General features: G+C 38.0%; 1 protein-coding gene across 1 annotated transcript; it reads right to left on the reverse strand.

Moving 5' to 3' along the window:
- Positions 1–2,676: 2,676 nt before the first annotated feature.
- LOC148096662 (uncharacterized) lies at positions 2,677–23,480 on the reverse strand. Its single transcript, XM_087835478.1, has 9 exons — positions 23,282–23,480; positions 8,057–8,186; positions 7,329–7,407; positions 6,976–7,020; positions 6,136–6,180; positions 5,296–5,340; positions 4,456–4,500; positions 3,616–3,660; positions 2,677–2,820 (listed from the first exon to the last, which is right to left on the reverse strand). The coding sequence occupies exons 1-9, from the start codon at positions 23,478–23,480 to the stop codon at positions 2,677–2,679; spliced, it is 777 nt and encodes a 258-aa protein (XP_087691604.1).
- Positions 23,481–23,858: the final 378 nt, after the last annotated feature.

Raw genomic sequence — 23,858 nt, forward strand, 5'->3', positions numbered from 1 at the left:
ACATGACTTATAAGGACCAGGTAAGGGTAGGTTCTGTATTTTTAGCTTGGCTCCTTTTGAGATTACAATATAATAGGCATGGATGCACAATAGTAATGCTCACCAGTCGGGTAACTTCTGACAGAAATATCAGACATTTATGTGTTAATAAAACAGTAAATCTGAGCTGTGTAGAGACTTAAAAAAAGACATAGGTCAAATGTGGTCAGTCTACTTTTTAAGTCTTAATATTGTAATGCATTAATTCATTTTGTAGTGAATGTTCATGTGAATAAAAACGTGGAACATTATCTGCCTTTCTTATCATTTAATTGCAAAAAGCACCCAGCATAAAACACAGATTTATGAGTAAGAACAATGCAATACAGAAAACTGCAATACTGACATTACTGTGGAAGTAACAAAGTATCTCTCTTGCTTGTTTCTTTCTTTCTTGCATCTTTCTTTTAATGCTATGATCCTGTTGTGGATGTAGTACCTTATGAGAACCCAGTCTCTGCCTTTCAGAGCTGCCGGCTCTGCTTGGAGGCAGCAGTCACATTCCTTTTTACCTGGTACTTTGCAGCTTGTTATGAAGTGAAACGTGCCGCTCAGCAACCTTCACTTCATCATTTGTCCACTTGATTCTCACCTTCCCAGCTGTCATAAATGGAAACAAAAGAAAATATCTTAATGTGAATGCAAAATGTTCTTAAACCTTGCTTTCTACTGGAGCACTTTAAAGGCGCAATAAGCACAATTCATCATACTTAGGTTGAAGGGATTAAAAATGGCTATGTGAAGAACTAGAGGTGTAATTACATCTGGAGTACAGCATGAACTCATAATCCCTCTCTCTGTGTTGATCTCCAGCCATAGACTTTGGTTTGGTTTACAGGCAGTGCACAACAGCACACCTAGCAGTGAAAAGATATTGCTTATTGCTCCTTTAAGGATGCTTGGAATGAACCATTTGAAGTGCTGTGTTCTGCTGGGAATCAAATGAGATGAAAGGATTTATGATAAAAGCTCTCAATAGTGTCATGTCTGAAAACAATAAACTTGTCCTTTGATCACAAGTATATTCAGCTAAAACATTTTGTATTTGGGTGCGTTTACCCCTTCTTGGTGAAGTGTTGCTAATGTTTTTGTTGTCCAGGGTGATTGAGGCAGAGGTGCCCTTCATGTTGTCCAGGGCAGCTGAGTAAAGCGTGTGGCTTGGAACCCCAGAATACTTGGTCCTTGAGCCTTTGAAAAGTAACAGTGAAATATGAGAATCAATGCATGCAATAGGTCTGTTTGCTTTTTTCTCTGCATTGTAGGAAAAGTCAGCGTTGGGCAGTGTGTAATTCTAAAATTAAGGGGCTAAGGGGCTCAAGAGTTGTAATCGGAAGGTTGCCGGTTCGAGCCCCGGCTCCGACAGTCTTGGTCATTGTGTCCTTGGGCAAGACACTTCACCCGTTGCCTACTGGTGGTGGTCAGAGGGCCCATGTCCTCATGTCCTTCACAGCTTAAAAAAATATGAGGACAATGTAACACACACACTACAATCACTGGTCCTACCATATGAGGACTTCTACTTAAACACACTCATGTCCTTCACAGCTTAAAACAATATGAGGACATGACGACTGAACACATGTAGAGTTCATGTTCCTGACTTCTTACTTCTCCTGCTGTTGTCAATAAAAGCTCTAAACCCAACACTGATGTAAAGCCATCTATTTCCCAAGAAATTAAATCATGTAAACTGATCAGTGGGAGGTTAAATGGAAAAAAACATGTGTAAAAGGACAAAAATATCAAATGTAGTCAGAATAAAGATCAAGCTGATGCTTTAAGGGAAAGTTTGGACTAACATATGGTATAGACAATTACTTTCTCCTAATGCTAATGTTGATTTTGGTTAACTTTGACTCAAACTGATTGTTTTAATACAATCAAAGTGCATTTCATTTATGCACTAGGCCCAACTGACACCTATACTTGATACCAAATACAAAAAAATAATGTGTAACCTGTTGGAAGAATGAAGTGGGTATGTCACTCACCAATTGGTCTGTACAAAGTTGAGACAGGACCTCAGCACTTGGTGTCTGCAACAAAAGACAACAATATAATGTCAGAAACATTCAGTTCTGCTACCCGACTAGATAATTAACTACAGATCATATTTGTATGAGTGAACATTATTACAGAAGGATCTGACTTCCTTATACCAGATTCTATAGAAACTTAACACTGTACAGTTCTGCTACCCAACAATATGAGGACAATGTAACACACACACTACAATCACTGGTCCTACCATATGAGGACTTCTACTTAAACACACTCATGTCCTTCAAAGCTTAAAACAATATGAGGACATGACGACTGAACACATGTAGAGTTCATGTTCCTGACTTCTTACTTCTCCTGCTGTTGTCAATAAAAGCTCTAAACCCAACACTGATGTAAAGCCATCTATTTCCCCAGAAATTAAATCATGTAAACTGATCAGTGGGAGGTTAAATGGACAAAAACATGTGTAAAAGGACAAAAATATCAAATGTAGTCAGAATAAAGATCAAGCTGATGCTTTAAGGGAAAGTTTGGACTAACAAATGGTATAGACAATTACTTTCTCCTAATGCTAATGTTGATTTTGGTTAACTTTGACTCAAACTGATTGTTTTAATACAATCAAAGTGCATTTCATTTATGCACTAGGCCCAACTGACACATATACTTGATACCAAATACAAAAAAATAATGTGTAACCTGTTGGAAGAATGAAGTGGGTATGTCACTCACCAATTGGTCTGAAGGAGGTTGAGACAGGACCTCAGCACTTGGTGTCTGCAACAAAAGACAACAATATAATGTCAGAAACATTCTGTACTGTAAATCCCGACTAGATAATTAACTACAGATCATATTTGTATGAGTGAACATTATTACAGAAGGATCTGACTTCCTTATACCAGATTCTATAGAAACTTAACACTGTACAGTTCTGCTACCCAACAATATGAGGACAGTGTAACACACACACTACAATCACTGGTCCTACCATATGAGGACTTCTACTTAAACACACTCATGTCCTTCACAGCTTAAAACAATATGAGGACAATGTAACACACATTACAATCACTGGTCCCACCACACGAGGAAGGCAACTGAAACACACTCATGTCCTTCACAGCTTAAAACAATATGAGGACATGGCGACTGAACACATGTAGAGTTCATGTTCCTGACTTCTTACTTCTCCTGCTGTTGTCAATAAAAGCTCTAAACCCAGCACTGATGTAAAGCCATCTATTTCCCCAGAAATTAAATCATGTAAACTGATCAGCGGGAGGTTAAATGGACAAAAACATGTGTAAAGGGACAAAAATATCAAATGTAGTCAGAATAAAGATCAAGCTGATGCTTTAAGGGAAAGTTTGGACTAACAAATGGTATAGACAATTACTTTCTCCTAATGCTAATGTTGATTTTGGTTAACTTTGACTCAAACTGATTGTTTTAATACAATCAAAGTGCATTTCATTTATGCACTAGACCCAACTGACACATATACTTGATACCAAATACAAAAAAATAATGTGTAACCTGTTGGAAGAATGAAGTGGGTATGTCACTCACCAATTGGTCTGTACAAGGTTGAGACAGGACCTCAGCACTTGGTGTCTGCAACAAAAGACAACAATATAATGTCAGAAACATTCTGTACTGTAAATCCCGACTAGATAATTAACTACAGATCATATTTGTATGAGTGAACATTATTACAGAAGGATCTGACTTCCTTATACCAGATTCTATAGAAACTTAACACTGTACAGTTCTGCTACCCAACAATATGAGGACAGTGTAACACACACACTACAATCACTGGTCCTACCATATGAGGACTTCTACTTAAACACACTCATGTCCTTCACAGCTTAAAACAATATGAGGACAATGTAACACACATTACAATCACTGGTCCCACCACACGAGGAAGGCAACTGAAACACACTCATGTCCTTCACAGCTTAAAACAATATGAGGACATGACGACTGAACACATGTAGAGTTCATGTTCCTGACTTCTTACTTCTCCTGCTGTTGTCAATAAAAGCTCTAAACCCAACACTGATGTAAAGCCATCTATTTCCCCAGAAATTAAATCATGTAAACTGATCAGCGGGAGGTTAAATGGACAAAAACATGTGTAAAAGGACAAAAATATCAAATGTAGTCAGAATAAAGATCAAGCTGATGCTTTAAGGGAAAGTTTGGACTAACAAATGGTATAGACAATTACTTTCTCCTAATGCTAATGTTGATTTTGGTTAACTTTGACTCAAACTGATTGTTTTAATACAATCAAAGTGCATTTCATTTATGCACTAGGCCCAACTGACACATATACTTGATACCAAATACAAAAAAATAATGTGTAACCTGTTGGAAGAATGAAGTGGGTATGTCACTCACCAATTGGTCTGTACAAGGTTGAGACAGGACCTCAGCACTTGGTGTCTGCAACAAAAGACAACAATATAATGTCAGAAACATTCTGTACTGTAAATCCCGACTAGATAATTAACTACAGATCATATTTGTATGAGTGAACATTATTACAGAAGGATCTGACTTCCTTATACCAGATTCTATAGAAACTTAACACTGTACAGTTCTGCTACCCAACAATATGAGGACAGTGTAACACACACACTACAATCACTGGTCCTACCATATGAGGACTTCTACTTAAACACACTCATGTCCTTCACAGCTTAAAACAATATGAGGACAATGTAACACACATTACAATCACTGGTCCCACCACACGAGGAAGGCAACTGAAACACACTCATGTCCTTCACAGCTTAAAACAATATGAGGACATGGCGACTGAACACATGTAGAGTTCATGTTCCTGACTTCTTACTTCTCCTGCTGTTGTCAATAAAAGCTCTAAACCCAGCACTGATGTAAAGCCATCTATTTCCCCAGAAATTAAATCATGTAAACTGATCAGCGGGAGGTTAAATGGACAAAAACATGTGTAAAGGGACAAAAATATCAAATGTAGTCAGAATAAAGATCAAGCTGATGCTTTAAGGGAAAGTTTGGACTAACAAATGGTATAGACAATTACTTTCTCCTAATGCTAATGTTGATTTTGGTTAACTTTGACTCAAACTGATTGTTTTAATACAATCAAAGTGCATTTCATTTATGCACTAGACCCAACTGACACATATACTTGATACCAAATACAAAAAAATAATGTGTAACCTGTTGGAAGAATGAAGTGGGTATGTCACTCACCAATTGGTCTGTACAAGGTTGAGACAGGACCTCAGCACTTGGTGTCTGCAACAAAAGACAACAATATAATGTCAGAAACATTCTGTACTGTAAATCCCGACTAGATAATTAACTACAGATCATATTTGTATGAGTGAACATTATTACAGAAGGATCTGACTTCCTTATACCAGATTCTATAGAAACTTAACACTGTACAGTTCTGCTACCCAACAATATGAGGACAGTGTAACACACACACTACAATCACTGGTCCTACCATATGAGGACTTCTACTTAAACACACTCATGTCCTTCACAGCTTAAAACAATATGAGGACAATGTAACACACATTACAATCACTGGTCCCACCACACGAGGAAGGCAACTGAAACACACTCATGTCCTTCACAGCTTAAAACAATATGAGGACATGACGACTGAACACATGTAGAGTTCATGTTCCTGACTTCTTACTTCTCCTGCTGTTGTCAATAAAAGCTCTAAACCCAACACTGATGTAAAGCCATCTATTTCCCCAGAAATTAAATCATGTAAACTGATCAGCGGGAGGTTAAATGGACAAAAACATGTGTAAAAGGACAAAAATATCAAATGTAGTCAGAATAAAGATCAAGCTGATGCTTTAAGGGAAAGTTTGGACTAACAAATGGTATAGACAATTACTTTCTCCTAATGCTAATGTTGATTTTGGTTAACTTTGACTCAAACTGATTGTTTTAATACAATCAAAGTGCATTTCATTTATGCACTAGGCCCAACTGACACATATACTTGATACCAAATACAAAAAAATAATGTGTAACCTGTTGGAAGAATGAAGTGGGTATGTCACTCACCAATTGGTCTGTACAAGGTTGAGACAGGACCTCAGCACTTGGTGTCTGCAACAAAAGACAACAATATAATGTCAGAAACATTCTGTACTGTAAATCCCGACTAGATAATTAACTACAGATCATATTTGTATGAGTGAACATTATTACAGAAGGATCTGACTTCCTTATACCAGATTCTATAGAAACTTAACACTGTACAGTTCTGCTACCCAACAATATGAGGACAGTGTAACACACACACTACAATCACTGGTCCTACCATATGAGGACTTCTACTTAAACACACTCATGTCCTTCACAGCTTAAAACAATATGAGGACAATGTAACACACATTACAATCACTGGTCCCACCACACGAGGAAGGCAACTGAAACACACTCATGTCCTTCACAGCTTAAAACAATATGAGGACATGACGACTGAACACATGTAGAGTTCATGTTCCTGACTTCTTACTTCTCCTGCTGTTGTCAATAAAAGCTCTAAACCCAACACTGATGTAAAGCCATCTATTTCCCCAGAAATTAAATCATGTAAACTGATCAGCGGGAGGTTAAATGGACAAAAACATGTGTAAAAGGACAAAAATATCAAATGTAGTCAGAATAAAGATCAAGCTGATGCTTTAAGGGAAAGTTTGGACTAACAAATGGTATAGACAATTACTTTCTCCTAATGCTAATGTTGATTTTGGTTAACTTTGACTCATACTGATTGTTTTAATACAATCAAAGTGCATTTCATTTATGCACTAGGCCCAACTGACACATATACTTGATACCAAATACAAAAAAATAATGTGTAACCTGTTGGAAGAATGAAGTGGGTATGTCACTCACCAATTGGTCTGAAGGAGGTTGAGACAGGACCTCAGCACTTGGTGTCTGCAACAAAAGACAACAATATAACGTCAGAAACATTCTGTACTGTAAATCCCGACTAGATAATTAACTACAGATCATATTTGTATCAGTGAATATTATTACAGAAGGATCTGACTTCCTTATACCAGATTCTATAGAAACTTAACACCGTACAGTTCTGCTACCCAACAATATGAGGACAGTGTAACACACACACTACAATCACTGGTCCTACCATATGAGGACTTCTACTTAAACACACTCATTTTCCTTCACAGCTTAAAACAATATGAGAACAATGTAACACACACTACAATTACTGGTCCTACCATATGAGGACTTCTATTTTCCTGTTGGAGGTTGAGACAGGATGGAGGGACAGCAGGGTAGTAGCTCGCACAAATGATTCTATTGACACAACAGGGAAGTGAGATTAATGAACTGAACACAACAGACTCTTTCAAAATAAAACAGGAAACATGGCATGAAAATACAAACGTGGTAATATACAGCCCTAACATAAATTCCTTAAAACGATGTTAATAACGTTATGCCAAAGTCAGCTAACCCACCACCAAACATAAGAAACTCAAAAACTTTAGAATAAAGTCAGAAACGCTGGGCCAGAAACCCAGACCGTGAGCGAATAACTATAATACTATTGATTTGTGCTAAATACGAAAACATTAATATTATCATTTAAATCCCCCCAAACATATCTTGTGTTGAAAAAAATGTGTGTTGCAGTTAGCTACACTTAAAAAGAGCTTAGGCTGACTGTCTCTGCAGTTGAAGATGCAGAGCACATGCTAGGCCGCAGGTCCCTTTAACTCCAGTGGGAATTTAAGAACAGTTAAATTTAACTTCTAATATCTATTGTTGAAGATAAATCTTAAGTAATTTTTTAACATTTATCATCATTCACCACTTTCAGTTTGTTCAAATCGATTGTGCATTGTTTTAATTCCGTTTAACTAACGTTAATTAGCTTGTTAAACATACAACTTTACCTTGCGAAGTGTGCGTCGAATCATGGATATCAAAGGTAAATACATACGTCAAGATAAATCTCTCCTGAGTGCTGAAGGTCCCGGATGTGCCGTTCACGCAGAGCTCAAGCGAGTTGGTATCTTGCCGTGACCAGCAGCTCTTTGGTTGAGGCTTTCGAACAATCAGATGCAGCTTTACTCACTTGTTGACCAATCACAGACGTCGTTCTATGCTCCACTGACGAAATGCTGCATCCTCTCACCAGCCACGGACTCTCCTCGTCCATTTAACAACAAAAACACAGCAACACGTGCTGTATTTGAGGTAGGAACACTTGAGAACTGTCACAATGTTTTGCAAACTGCTGTTACAGTTAATTTCGTTCCGTTAATTTGTTTGGTACCTATTGTTAAGTAACACTTGGTACACATGTGGTTAGCTTGCTGGTCTAGTTTAAGTTAGCATGGGCATGCTGTTCACTGATGGAGTAAGGCCAAATTTGTCTTGATATTGTCAGTGTGTTATCATAAACATGTCCTAATTTGTTATGAAAAGAAGAGCAGCACCCCTAGACCCCCAGGTGAAAATACAGATAATAGATAAGCAATTTAAGAAAATAAGTATAATGTGTATAATAAATGATTTTACTGTCACTTTCCTGGGTCTGTTGACCCAGCGTTTTAAGTTTTAGTTTGTTTGGAAGTCGATGTTTATTTATAAGTTCTTTAGGTTAGCTAAGTTCATTTGTTTATTAGATTACCCTTGTTATGTCTGTTTTATTGTGAAAGTCCTTTTCCTATATCCAGTGTGTCTAGTTTTGTTTCCCCTTGTCTTGTTAGGTCTGATTTGTCCCAGCTGTTCCTCATCCCCTCATTATCTCTCTGTGTACTTACAGTGGCTTGCAAATGTATTCGTCCCCCTTTTCCACATTTTGTCACATTACTGCCACAAACATGAATCAATTTTAATGGAATCCAATTGCAGCAAAAGGTGGTTCTACAAAGTATTGACTCGGGGGGCTGAATAATTACGCACACCCCAGTTTTCAGTTATTTATTTGTAAAAAATGTTTGGAATCATGTATGATTTTCGTTCCACTTCTCACGTCTACACCACTTTGTATTGGTCTTTCACGTGGAATTCCAATAAAATTGATTCATGTTTGTGGCTGTAATGTGACAAAATGTGGGAAAGTTCAAGGGGGCCGAATACTTTTGTAAGCCATGCTGTGGACTAATAAGACATGCTGTGGATTAATAACTAATAAGTATGATTCAGTGCAGAGAGGTCTATTAACACATAGTGAGTGAGAAAGGTGACTGGAAAGGAAAAAACTCAGTGCATCATGGGAATCCCCCGGCAGCCTTGATTCAGGAGACAGACACTATCTCTACTTTCAAGATTAGGCTTAAAACTTTCCTTTTTGCTAAAGCATATAGTTAGGGCTGGACCAGGTGACCCTGAATCCTCCCTTAGTTATGCTGCAATAGACGTAGGCTGCTGGGAATTCCCATGATGCATTGAGTTTTTCCTTTCCAGTCACCTTTATAACTCAGTATGTGTTAATAGACCTCTCTGCATTGAATCATATCTGTTATTAACCTCTGTCTCTCTTCCACAGCATGTCTTTCATCCTGTTTTCCTTCTCTCACCCCAACTGGTTGCAACAGATGGCCGCCCCTCCCTGAGCCTGGTTCTGCCAGAGGTTTCTTCCTGTTAAAAGGGAGTTTTTCCTTCCCACTGTTGCCAAAGTGCTTGCTCATAGGTGGTCATATGATTGTTGGGTTTTTCTCTGTACCTATGAAGGGCCTTGAGGCGACTTTTTTTTGTGATTTGGCGCTATATAAATAAAATTGAATTGAAATTGAATTGTACTGCTGCATACTGTGACATTTACAGTTGCTTAGTTAATTAAGTGACTTAATTACTCACTTTTATTTACTAATTTAATTACTAAATGAAGCTGGAATTGTGCATTCTGCAGTTTTTAATAGTGTGTTATTAGTTTTTAAAGAAGCAATATGCATTTTATACTATATTGTAAAAAGTATAAGGTAAGTTGAATTTAAAATATAATGAAGTGTTGACTTTTTTCATCAATTCTTGTAGATACACAGAGTCGAGACTGAGCCTGATGATCATACTGAATCAGATGACAGCGGCAGGAATCTCCAAGTTCAACTGCAGATTGCAGATGCAATTATATTAATGCAGATTAATATAAACTCTTCAAGGGTCAAAATCTGCACACACATCATTCTGCATAGTGAAGGTCAGAAAATTTGTGCATTGATCTTGAGAAGTAAGACTCATTAATTAATAGTACTATAATTAGACAAATGTTGAAACTTTATATTTCGAGACATTTTGTCAACAACAAAAAAAACCAAGATGTGCAGGCACTGATAACTGAATCTAAAAACCTTCATTTTTGTCAAGATTTGCCTGATTTAACTGTTGTTACCCTTGCTTATAGCTCACCCTAAAATGTATAAAAATGGGAAAAGTTTTTGATATGTGTTAGAATGATTGTTTAATTGGCAAGGTTTGAACGAACAATTTTTAGAAGCCTCAAATCTTATATGTTATTATTCCACGAATGATTCAAATAAAGTTCACCTCCATTTCAACATTGAATACGACTGTGGACATAAGAGCTAAAAGGTGCTGTCCACGCATGTGTCCGCTAAGCCCCAGAAGGGTATAACCTGGGTCAAATGTGTTATTGTGTCTGACACACCTACAATATGAGGACTCGCAGAGTGACGTCACTGAAAGTGTGTTTAAAGTGTGTTAAGTTCCAAAACTGGCCAGTAGGTGCGAAAACTGAAAATGAGGAAAAACGCTAAACACACTTAAACACACTTTTTCATAAAATTGTGATGTTTCAGGACTTTCGAGATTTTTGGTTTGGGAGCATGTTGGGAGCCTCTAGAACACTTTAGAAGGCTCAGAAAAATGAGGACCTCAAAAATGTCCTCATTTTTCTGAGCGTCCTCATTTTGTGAGTGTGTTATCATAAAATTGTCCTAAGATGTCATGAAAACAAGTACACACACACACACACACACACACACACACACACACACACACACACTCTTACACTTACTTGTTGGGTGTCATTTACATTTTCATTTAGAGCAGCTTTTACACTTTCTCTAACGTCACTTTCACTTCTGCTGTCACAGATACAGAAAATCCTCTAAGCTTCTTATTGTATCACAATCACGTTGAGATTTACTGAATCGATTTTTTTGTATGTATTTTTTTTATACCTTTACGTTTGCTCTGTATTTATTTTATTGAGCTAAGCTGTTTTTCATGTCATGGTTGCTGTCACACAGTAATTTATCAACTTTAAAGAAAAAAAATAATATTAATTACGCTCTCCCTTTGACTTTGGCCCAATCAGCATTGCAGTTTTATGACTTTATGAGTTTGTGGTGGAAATCAACTTCCTTGGAGCCAAAGTGTTACAGTACGTTTTACCAATGTTGTTGTAGTTAACTAAACTAATAACTGAAACTAGGTGTGAAATACAACTATAACACCAGAAACCAACTGAAACGATGCTGTATACGCACAGAAAAGGTTAAAGTGACTAAACTTTGTCCACAGGCTCGGGTCCATTATGTACTGAGACTGATATGTCTACATGACTGAGTGTTTAAACTGTTTTTAACTTTTATAATCTGACCCTAATAAACATCATGCATATTACTTTAATGAAAAAAATAACAGAATAAACTGGAGCCTATAAAATCAATTTGACTCTCCTTATGTAATAATAGTCATCAAAAATAAATCCCCCTCTGTTAAACTGATGTAGCTGCTGTGTTGTATGAACAGTTATTATAACTGCTTCTTTTCACTGCTTCATGCTTTGCTTGTATTTGTGGGACTCTCTTCATTTCTCTTTGTGCTATAAATCAACCAAAAGCAACTTTAAGACAACTGAAGTCCTTTTTACTTCTTATCTGGCACGATACTCATTGAGACTTTCAACAGTTTAAAGAGCAGAGATCCTGAAACTGAAAGACTCGCAGGCTGGACTCCTGCAAGAAGTAACGACTAGGAAGACAACAGCAGCTTAATTATGCATTCATGCAAAGGGAGTTGTGTGAAACTGAGTAGGACACTTCACAAAAAAACAAAAGGGTAGTCGTGACTAGAGAGGTGAGACATTTCCAAATGAATAGAGATGGTCTCTCTCTTGAGGAAGGTTTCCTGGGTGGAGATAAAGACGGGAGTCTGTGAAATGAAAGTGTTACCAGTGCTCTGATCAATGTGTTTATAACAGTTTTCACTGCTCACTGTTCAGCTCATAAACCAGCTACACCAAAGCAAAATCAACAAAGATGATCATGAACAAGAGATGAGATTATCATGTTTAATCCTACACGAGTAATCTCTTTTGGAGCATATGCCTCTGAGGCTGCTAGTTTTGTTTGAAGGGTGGAGCTGTGAACTGCTGCTGGACACTCTTTAAGGCTGCAGCAGAAAGTTACAATATACAAAGTACAGAGAAAGAAGAAAGTGAAAGACAACAACAGACAGAGACAGAACTGTTTCAGTGTGTTTAACAGCCAGAGAAACGGTTGTCCTCAGGTGTGAAGGCAGGCTTATCATCCCTTTGTGCCTCCTCTCCCCGTCTGTTTACCTTTCACAGGAATATGCAAAACAGTGCAATCGTTAAACCTTTGAAATTCTCCAACTGCTGTTTGGTAGAAAGTTAACTGGCTGGTTTATTCAGTACTGCAGGAAAGAACAGAGTAAGGCTGAGTGATAATGAAGACGGGCTGACTGCTGTTTACACATTTATGTTTAAAGGTTCCTTCATTTTTAGACTTTTAATGATTTCTTTCACCTGTTCTTTTTCCAGGATGGAATATTTGCACAGCATTCATCTTTAATGACTTTAGTAACATAAACGGGGTCGTGCTATAAATATAGGCTCATACCTGTGTGTATACACCCCCACTAATATTTGATTAAACGTCCCTTAGCAAGTTGCACCTTGATCAGAAGGTTTTAGTAGCCATCTCCATACTTCTGAAATCATTCTGACCCGATATTCAACCATATGGCCAGAAATGATTAAGTCCATTTAAATGAGTTGGTTTGCTGACTGGGACCCGGCATTAAACAAAGGCCACACATTTCCATCATGGCTGATGTTGGACCTTTGAGAAAGTCTCTCCAGAAGCTTCATGTTAGCCTGCTCTATTATTTCCAAAACCAGTTTTGATGGTTTATATTTATATTTTTGACCTGGTTTGGATTAAAAAAAAATCCAAAATAAACTCAAACTTGTGCATCCAGTTGTTTTTTAAACCTTTAAAGATGTACGCAGAGACACTGTCCTCTCCCCTTTCCTCTTCTCTACACCAGCTACTGCACAGAGTCCTGCCATCTTCATATGTTTTCTGATGACTCTTCGGTGGTTGGATCCATCAGTGAGGGTGATGAGATGGAAACCTGTGACTGCTGGTTCAATCCAGGGGGTCGATTGTGGAGAATACCTCAGAGTACACATAGATATAAGCACCACTGCACTACAAGAAGGGCCAGAGTCACCTCTGTTTTCTGAGGTCTTTCAGGATTTTTTAGGAGTCTCCTGTGGCCAGTGCCATCATCTATGCTGTTGCATGCTGGGGTAGCAGGCTGAGGGTTGCCGATATCAGCAGACTCAATAAACCCATCTGCAAGGCTAGTAATGTTGTGGGAATGAAGCTGGAGTCCCTTAAGGTGGTGTCAGAGAGGCGGATGTTGTCCAAAATGAGGACAATGCTGGACAACATCCTCTGATCCTCTGATTCTGATGTAGTTCAAACAGTTCAAAGAAGTTATTAAAAGGCTAAACTACTGACTTCACGCCCACAATGGGTGAATGTAAACTTCTGACCACGGTCGTAAATTAAAATGATGGAGATTCAGTTTTAGGGATAGCTTTCAGACTTGAGACACTTGAGTTGTGTTTTTGCCGTTAAGTTCATATATATCAGCTTTAATCATCCAAGCTAATGTTCATCTGCAGATTGATGGCATTTACAGACAATAAAGAAAGATATTGTCTGTAAATGAGATATAGATTCATCTAAACATGTTTAAGAAACAAAGCGCAGGAATGGTGAAACAAAAACATTAGCACTATAACGTTATATGTCAAACATTAAAAAGCACTGAAAAACTGACACACAACACACAATGTCTAAAACACAGAAAATTATTAAAACAGAGACTTACAGTTATGACATGTCTGATTAACCACTGCTTTACAGACTGGAAAAGGAACGCTACGGTAGCCATCAACAAGCTCTCCTCTGGGGTGGATATATTTTTATTTTGTGCATTGAAGTCATAAAGAGGAAGGGAAATATCTGCAAGTCTAATCATGTTTCCAAGTTTAAAAAACAAGATCTTTATTTAGAATTTTACACAGATATTAATTTGACCTTTTATCTGTTTTTGAACTTAAGTATTCAGTGTATAAATTGCTGTGTGGTCGAGTCTGTCTGTGTCCAAGGAGCTCGTATAACAGATCTGATCTACATCTTTGAGAGCTCATTATCTAAATCCTAAATTTGCCCCAAACTTTTCTGAATTGTGTTTTATAACTAAGTTATGAATGTTTTTATGTCAATACATTTATATTTATTAACAACTGTCTTCTCCCCGCTGTAGTTCCATCTGGATATGACTCTCTATTTGCAGGCCTTACAAGCAGATCTTGCAGTTCACAGCTGCAGTCTGTAGAATATCAAATAACTACATTTACTGAACCCTTTTTACCTTGCTTTGAATCTGGTATTCAGTTATGTATGATGCTCATATTCTGAGGTATGCTTGGGTAGCATGGGGGGGCCTAGCCTCATGACCCCTGCTGGATGCAAGATTTGAACCTTGACCTGTTGTTCCAAAGACAATAGTGTTGACATTGAAACCCTACTACATCACTCATTGTGTTACAGCCTAATGATGATTTTGCAGTTATTACCCCACAAACACAAACCAGAGTTTTTCCTTCATTGCAGCTTAGTTTCATTTATGGCCTACTTCTCATTTTTAGACATATAAGTTCTTTACTAAACACTCGAAGGGGCTTAGCTGCCTACAAAAGAGGACGGATCATCCCCACATATATTGAGGCTTAACTTTTCGTTCGGGGCTTCCATTGTGGCTGCAGAGGCCTGATGCATCTTCATAGTCTGTATATACACAGCAGCAAGAAAAGCTCTGAATGGAGAAGTCGCAAGAGCTACCAACAGGAGGAAAAGGAAGAGGCTAAGATGTAGATGATGAGAGAGAAGTTAGACAAGTATCTGTGTTTGTTTATGGACCCTTAAATTAAACATTTTATTATTCTTATAAAAACGTGAGTCTGTCTGCTTTATTTTTCAAAGCTTTTAGTGAATCATGTGGAGCTGCATGATGTGGCGCCCTCTTGTGAATAAGCCACGTGAAGCTTTGTTTTGATGTTTACATTCACAGTCTCTCCATTTAGAGCTCATCTGTGTGCACGTGTTCTCACATTTACGACATTCTGATTACTGAAAAAGCCTGAACCTGAAACTTGATGTGGGCATGACCGACTAACCTGTTTAGGAAAAAATATGGCGCCATCTACTGAGCACAAGTCACACTTGGTATTTAAATTGTATTATGTCTCCATCTGATGGCGACTATATTAAACCTTAAAATAAACACATTTTATGCTCCTGGTTTCCTGCATACTGTCACTCCAAAAGTGCAAACTGTGTTTATTTATTTTAAATAAGCTCAGGTATTATGGAAAATGAAATAAAAGTAGTTTTTATATTAGTTTTCTATTTTTTTTAATTCCAAACAATTTGGCTTTGACAGACTAATAATAGCAAAATAATATTATGTTCTAGAATCAGCATATTTTCTCAAAACTAATTAAAATCTTTATTATTGGTCAAATTACAGCTCAGAATAAAATGAGATAAATTAAAAAGGTATTCTCTTATTCTTTAGTATTATGCTCATTTTTTGCTTTATTTACCGCTCCAGTGCATCTCAGTTATTGCTTTTTTTTAAGTTAACCACCTGATTTCATAAACTTTGCTGATGCTTCAAATCAGCTTCAGTTAAACTGAGAGAAAACATTTTTAAACTAAATGAGGACAGATGATTTTCCTTCCCAAATGGCTGAAAGTCTGCAGAAAGGCAGACTGTGATGGAATTTTGAATGAACATTAGGAGAAGAAAAAGAAAACATTTCTGCTTATGAGAACTTGGTTGTTCTAAACAAACTTGAATAATTGCAGACTTAAAATATAAAATGCTGTAAATATACATCTAAGTTAATGTCTGGCTGACTGTAAATGTGGCTGGTTTTCATACATATTTGTTCACACAGACATTTCTAAATAGTTAAAGCTGAAAAAGGGAAAAATAATGTTCTGTAGATCCAGTTTTATTGAGCTTGTAAATCGCTCATAGATTCCCTTAACTTCAACAAGCAAGTGTCTCCCCTTTAATTTGTGCGCCACTGCTGTGCTCAGTAAAGCACCAATGAACTTGCACCTAAAATGTGCATATTACATATATAACAGTGGAAATTATTATTATGATTCATCTGTTTTCTTTTCTTTTCACTGTTTATTTTAAACAGTAAGCATGCCCATGGCAGGAAAAAGAAAGAAATCAAAAGTGCCACCACTTCCTGTGTAGGGCTCTGCAGGGCTTTCTTAAACTTGTCACTTCTCTGTTATGTGGATGATGTGGTCTGATGGTTCAGTAAGCTTTTATATACTTACCAGCATGTGGTTTTCCCTGAAGTGCGCTCACATGTTCTACCCTTCTGCTCAATACAAACTGCAGTACTGACTTTAAGGAAGTGAGGTGTGTGATGCGAATTGAAGTTACAAACATATAATAAAAGGATATAAAGCGCCTTGAAGTTACTGTTGTTATGATTTGGGGCTGTATAAATAAAATTGAATTGAATATTGTTGCTGTTGAGCTAACATAGCTTTTTTTTTATTGACGTAACATCCGGACCGCTTCGTCCATCTTACAGGTGTTTAACGTTTTTTCTGGATTTACTAAATCTTGGGTCGTGGTGAGACTGTAACATCTTCTTCAGCTCTTTCGGCGTCACGGCTAAACATTCTCAACATTGGTAGTTGTCCCTCCAATTAGTCAGTTAGTCTTAATTATTATGCGTAATTAGTCTTCCTGGACCTGGTCCCTGGACGGCTGCTGTTCCACCAACTGCACAAACCACTGTTATTCCGCCTGGCTTCCCAGTCTCAAGGTCAGCCACCTCATCTTTACCAGTTCCAGTTTATTATCATCTCACATTGACCATATTTCACACCCAGGCTTAATAATCTGATTACTGTGCGGTGTAAACCTCTGAGACCCGTCTGTCCTGCAGTTATTGCCCTGCTTAACAGTAGCCTTTTATCTAACAAATCATTTATGCTTAGCAGTTTTGTAACCTCTCAAAAGTTAGATTAATGGATTATCTGACTAATGTTACCTGAAGAGGATTGTGCTTCAGTTTTAATGAGTGAAATTACATTATTTTATTAGTGTATTACTTGGCACTGATTAGCTGATATGTGTGGCTGTGCGTTGCACCCCTGTAATTTATAATGATGTTTATGATGTAGCTATATTTATAATGATAGTTTGTAATGATGTGTGTCAAAGCTGGAGTTGTAACTCAATTATTAATCATTAAATTCGCTCTTTAACCTTTCATCTGTTTGAGCTAACTTCTGGTTCCAAAAACACAACATTGCAAAATGCTAAAATATTTTAGTCCATCTTTTATACTTTGTGCTGTAGACTTATGTGTAAATGGGTAAAATATAGTTACAATGAAGAGCAGTAGAAGACAAACTGTACCCCAATTTCAAAGCTCAGGCATTTTTACCATAAAACTAGGTAATCATATGATTTCCTGTAGTTCAGTCATCCTTCTGAACCATTAACAGTACCCTGATTGAATACAGGGTAAATCTAGATAAAGGGTTAGAGTGACAGATCTGAAATATAATACAAAAAAATCTAGAAACATCTCCTAAACTTTAGCATCCAAACTTGACACACATATCTTTCTCCTGAAGTCTAGAGGATCTATATCACATATTATGGCTCCATCATGTTACCTGGCATCCACCTACCAATGAGCTACAACAACACAGCGCTTGTAGCATTCATGCACCTATAACACCTTATAAAACCATGGTATCAGTTTAATATCCAGTTTCTATCCTCAATACTTCAAAAGTAAATCTATTTTATACACTGAACAGTTGACATGGTCCCCTAATCATAGATGTAAAAAAAATAAAATAAATATATATATATATATATATATATATATATATATATATATATATATATATATATATATATATATGGAAGATAACGACATCTACAATCACATGTACTCTGGTGTCCAAATACGGATGGGGAGCAACCCAAAGATCAGGCGCAACAAAATCTGGGGAGGCCAGAATGGAGGGATTATTGTTGTAATTCTTTTTTTTTTGTTACACACTAACAGCCACAACTCAGATTAAGACCAAATCAGTGACTACAGCTGCTCAAATGCGCCCTCTCAAGTCACAGAGTTGCATACTTTGACTTTAGGTGGGAGCTGTAATGCAAAACTTGCAGAGTGAGAGATCGGCAAATCAGAAAGCACAGACTACATGCTCTGCTGTCCTGTCACAATCACAAAGTTGCAGACAGTTGTCTTCAGAGCTTTGATTTAGTACATTAGCTCTGTGATTAATGAGTAAATAACTCATTCCTCATTAGGTGCAGCAGTAAAAATGAAAGTGCATGAAAATGAAAGTGGGCGACATCTAGTGGCAACAGTGGTTGTTGCACTGCCACATAAAGCCTCACATATGTGATTCATGTTTCAAACATTTTATAGAATTGTAACTAATGTTGCAAGAATCACTCAAATGTCCTCCCAATCTGAATTAATTTTACAATTTTATATATTTATTTGTATTCCATATAAAAAATACCTGCCTGAATAATTCCATCTAGAAAATAATAATTTTATAAAAGCATTGAGAAATGGATTTGTCATTGATTATACATTACGTATTGGACAGGGAAGATGTTGTTGATGAAGCAGTGGGTGTGACTGATGTGCTGTGATGTGTTTATATGGAAAGTCTGTACTCGTGTCATTATTTTCGCTTTCACAGATTTCTGTCTTATTTCCCGACGTAATCTTCATCTTTTATTTATTTACAGTCAGTGAGAAACCCCTTGAATAATATAACACTGTGAATAAGAATAAATGTATAGATCCCAAAGGGAAATTCATATGTCTAACACAGCTCGCGTATTATTGTATGAAAACTAAAAAGTCTGAAGGCCGTGAATGATTTTTTATGTCTCAGTTTTACAAAGGAGAGAGCAGAGCCTACGAGTACTGATGTTTGTTTTTTATTTTTCTACAATAAAAATGTTAAAATGGGTCACCAGAGTTGTTTAGGATGTATTTAGTGTGCACGAGTGTATTTGACTAAACACTGAGACCTATTTCATTTTATTCGGTGTCGCTAACTCAAAATATTCCCACATTTGCGAACGCTTCCTTGATGGGTCCAAAATACACTAAAGCAACACTTTTTTACTAACGCACAGTGCAAATGGTACAATACGTGAAAAAGTGTTTCAGTCATCTTAAAAACACGGAGTCTTGTGCCAAAGTTTCAAAGCTCTGCCCGTCATGTTGAACCAGCCAACATATTCAGTGTGAATGAAGCGGCGACGTGAACTGAAGCAAACTCCAGCCCGCTGCTTCACAATAAATAACTTATTAAGTTCCAGGAATCTGTGTTGGCAGTATCAAAGCCACTAGCTAGTTATCTATTATAAACAGTCTGATCTCTATGCTGTGATCAATGTTAGCTTGGATATTTAACAGACATGGCTGGGGGTAGGAAAGGGAGAAAGAAAGATGAAGGAAAAGAAAAACAGAGGGGAAGAGGGACAGTGAGAAAGGGCACCTGAAAAGAAAAAACCTCCCGGATCACCTGTTGAGAGAAAAAAAGAGAAAACAAGCAAAAAAGAGAGAAACATAATAAACACAGCACCATCACATTAATCCATCTGAGTGTAAATAACAGTAAATACTAAATATTGAATGTTGTTGTGCTCAACAACACCGACGGCGCACAATGTGCTTTGAGGTAGCAGCCAAGAGAGGTGTGGTTTGTGTCTGTGAACACCTGTGTGCACACCTGTTTGGATCAGCGCGCTTGTTTTCAAAAGCTTTCTCCATCTGCTGGAGGGTGCGGGGAGCCGTAGCCCCGGCCCTGCCTGCATGGATTCTCAGCAGGGCTGAAGATTCAGGTTTGCTCGGTGGGACTCGGCTCTTGTTGTTCACTATAAAGAATCACCTCATTCACAAACAACACTTCACTAAAAAAACAGCTGGAATTACAAAGTGTTTTAACCCTCTCAAGGCAGGCGTTGCTGATTTGCAACAGTTAAAAACTAACAACCTGATTACCCCACATACATATTTTATGAGTTTTTTTACTCAGAAGTACCACTGCAGGACTTGGTTGTGCATTAGCAACAAAAGGTTTAATTTGAGCCTGAGAGGGTTAATTTAAAGATTTTAAGCATGTTTAGCGCCATCTTGTGCCAGTACACAATGTGGCATCACTGGGTTGGTTAGTTTGTTGCTCGCAGTTTATAGACTTGAGCTTGATTTAGGCTTTTGCGGGAAATCTACGTCCAAACTTGTGTTGTAACTGGAAACTCCTCTTATCACTACATGCCAGCTTTCCATGGAATTCAAGTCATTGTGTTATGCGCTGACACAATGTGTAACATTTCTCAGGAGGTGCAGGTCAGATTATGTAGAAGGTTACAGTTTTTTGTTGTTGTTGTTTGGTTGTTGTTGTTTTTTTCATTTTATTCCCCCTACAGACATGCTAATGTTAGGATTCCCAATATTAATTCCAGAATAAGCTTAGTTATGTTTGTGGTGTGATATGCGTTTAGTAACTTATCAGTGTGTACACCTGACCTGATGAATCTTTCCGACTCCAGCTTGTTGGCCCAGCACCAGTGCACCTGACTCAAACGGGCACTCCTCCAAACAGGCCTCATTCATAAAGTGGATAACAAATGGATTTTCATGTTTCAGTGCAGCCAGCAGTAACAAAAAAAGAACCCTGAAAAATTCTAGTTTTTTCAGAGTTAGGCTCCATGGTGTAGATTAGCCTTCGTACATGTAGTGTTTCATTTTCACTTATTTGCCCCATTATTAGCACAAGAGGAAGTAAACTATATCTAGGGCTGCTCAATTAATCGAATTTTAATCTCGATTACGATCTGGGCTTTCAACGCTCATTAAAAATGACTGAGCCGATTATTAGCCCCTCCCTCGTGCTTTACTCTCGCGCTGCTCTGTGTGGCAAATCGAGCGCACCTCTCTGCATTTCGAACACGTGTCACAACAATTAAGAGGACCCGAGGGAAGCTCGGAAAGCTACGCAGAAGTTATTTGGAGAGGAGAGTGACTGCTGTTGGTTGAAAAGAGAGGTAAAAAAAACCAAACTTCAGTGGTGTGGAAACATTATGGGTTCGCGGAGTCAGACGTGGATCAAGTAGACATAGTGTGTAAACTTTGCTACAGTGTCATAGCTGCACCACAGAGCAACACTGCAAAGTTCACTAAACATAGATGTTTACATTTTTCATTTATTTCTTATATTGCAAACATTTGCACTGTTATCAGTATTTGCACACTATTTTATGACAATCTTTAAAGTCATTATTCAATACATTGTTATTGTTAAATAAATATTGTCAAATAATCGAGATCTCAATTTCAGTGAAAATAATCATGATTATAATTTTTGCCATAATCGAGCAGCCCTAGCTATATCATAATCACTTAATAATTTTAACAAGTATGTAACTTAAAAAGTGTTCTGATACTGCAAGCTGCTGTAAAGTTCAGTAAATTCTAATAATCAGAAAGTTCTTGTTATAAATCTCAGGTTGCTCAGGGTATGTTTCATGCTGCTACCCACATGTTTTTATTTTCCTGATTTAGCAAGTGCGACTTTGTTTAGTGTGAGAACTGAGCCATGTTGTCAGTTTGCCAGAGGCGTAAACTAGCTTAAAGTCAGAGCTTACAGTGTCACAAAAGTGGCTCTTCTTAAGCTGGGCATTCACTGTGCGAATTTTGGCCCATTGTGTGAAGATTTTTCAGTTGTGCGACCGTTTTGGGGATCGACCCGAGTTTCACCTTAATCGTGTGTCGTGCATCGTGTCGTATACATGGGGTAACGAGAAGCGATTAACACCTCACAACCAGCTCCCGATCAGCAATCATATGATCGCAAGAAAATCAAACTTGTTTGAAATCCTGTCGCCCGTCATGAGGGTGTCAACGCAACTTCTCTTGCATGTGCAAACACAGAAATTGAAGTGAAAAAGATGGAGTAGCACAGCAGTGCAGCGTGTGATCTGGACACAAGCGATGGATGCCCAGTTTGTAGAACTTTGGCAAGCTCATCCGAGCCTTTTCAATGTGGTCTCACAAAATTACCACGACCACAACAACCGTGAAAAGAGTTGGATGCTGCTCAGTTGCAGCTGCCTGGTCAATGTTTTTCATTAGCAGTTTAGCAAAGGTGATGGTGGTGTGCGTGTCTGTGTGAGTGAAAGACAGAGAGGGAGAGAGAGCAAGAGTGTTGTGTTATAACCTTTATGTTATGGACCCACAGTTTTTGAACATGAGTGCCCCCAGGTGGGATTTAAAAAAAAGAAGGAGAAGAATGAAATGCAATTAATATGTTGTATTGGCACTATACGTGGGTATTGTTCAACATACTTCTATTCAAATAGGAGCAGCTGTGCCTCAGGCTGTGTTTGGGTCGTGTCCTGTTTTCATGTACAGTATTTCTGTGTAAATGGGAGAATCATCAGCGTTTGTGTGCTTTACAAAGTGCTGTATGTAGTTTATTCTGTGTATAAGATATTCTGAGGCCTCCATGAATGACCAAGCTCCTCACTCTATCGCCCAGCCATCCTTCTCAGGGGGTTCATTTCTGCCACTTGTATCAGGTGGCCTCTCAGTGACCTATAGTCACTATTCAGAACTTGTGACCATGGGTGAGGGTGGAAGCATACAAGTTTCAAAAGCTGGTTCACTGTGTAAAATTTAAATAAAATGGCTCATAAATAAATATTTTATTCACAGTAGAACATAACCAAGCCTGATAAGATCAATATAATTCACCTTAATAGCTCCCTTCACCTCTGATGTTCATCATCTGGTTTTTGGGATTACTGACCTGACAGGCGCCCATCACCCGCCTCAGCTCTCTGTAGCTGCTTTGGTAGTGGGGTGTGAACCACAGTCCACTTGGACTCAATATCTTCAGCCTCCTTTGAAATGCTGTCAGATTCTCCCCAAACACCCTCACTATATGTTTGGGTACACCAGGCCTCTCCATCCTCCCCCACCACCTGATCCAAGTCACCACCAGGCAGTGACCAGTTGTTAGCTTTGCGCCTCTCTTCACCTCAGTGTTCAAGACATATGATCATACAGTTATAAAATCGACCTGCAACGAAAGGCGTTCTGTCCCAAGTGCACTTACCTCTGTCAAACTTTGATCAGCACAGAAGGAAAACTTCTGCAGGTCTTGTGGTCTCCCCACCGTTGAGTGAGTTTTATGTGCACAGTGATTCGTGTTCTTTGCCCAGTGTCATCAGTGGAGATCGCAGCTCATCTCCTCTCAGGATCTCAAATAAGAATTTCATCTTGAATGATTATATTGTGTCCAAGGAGATAGATTTCCTGTTTCTGGCTAACACACACTTCCCTTGTG

Source organism: Neolamprologus brichardi, chromosome 22 (assembly GCF_056152115.1).
Source record: "Neolamprologus brichardi isolate AB-2024 chromosome 22, ASM5615211v1, whole genome shotgun sequence".
Lineage (NCBI taxonomy): Eukaryota > Metazoa > Chordata > Actinopteri > Cichliformes > Cichlidae > Neolamprologus > Neolamprologus brichardi.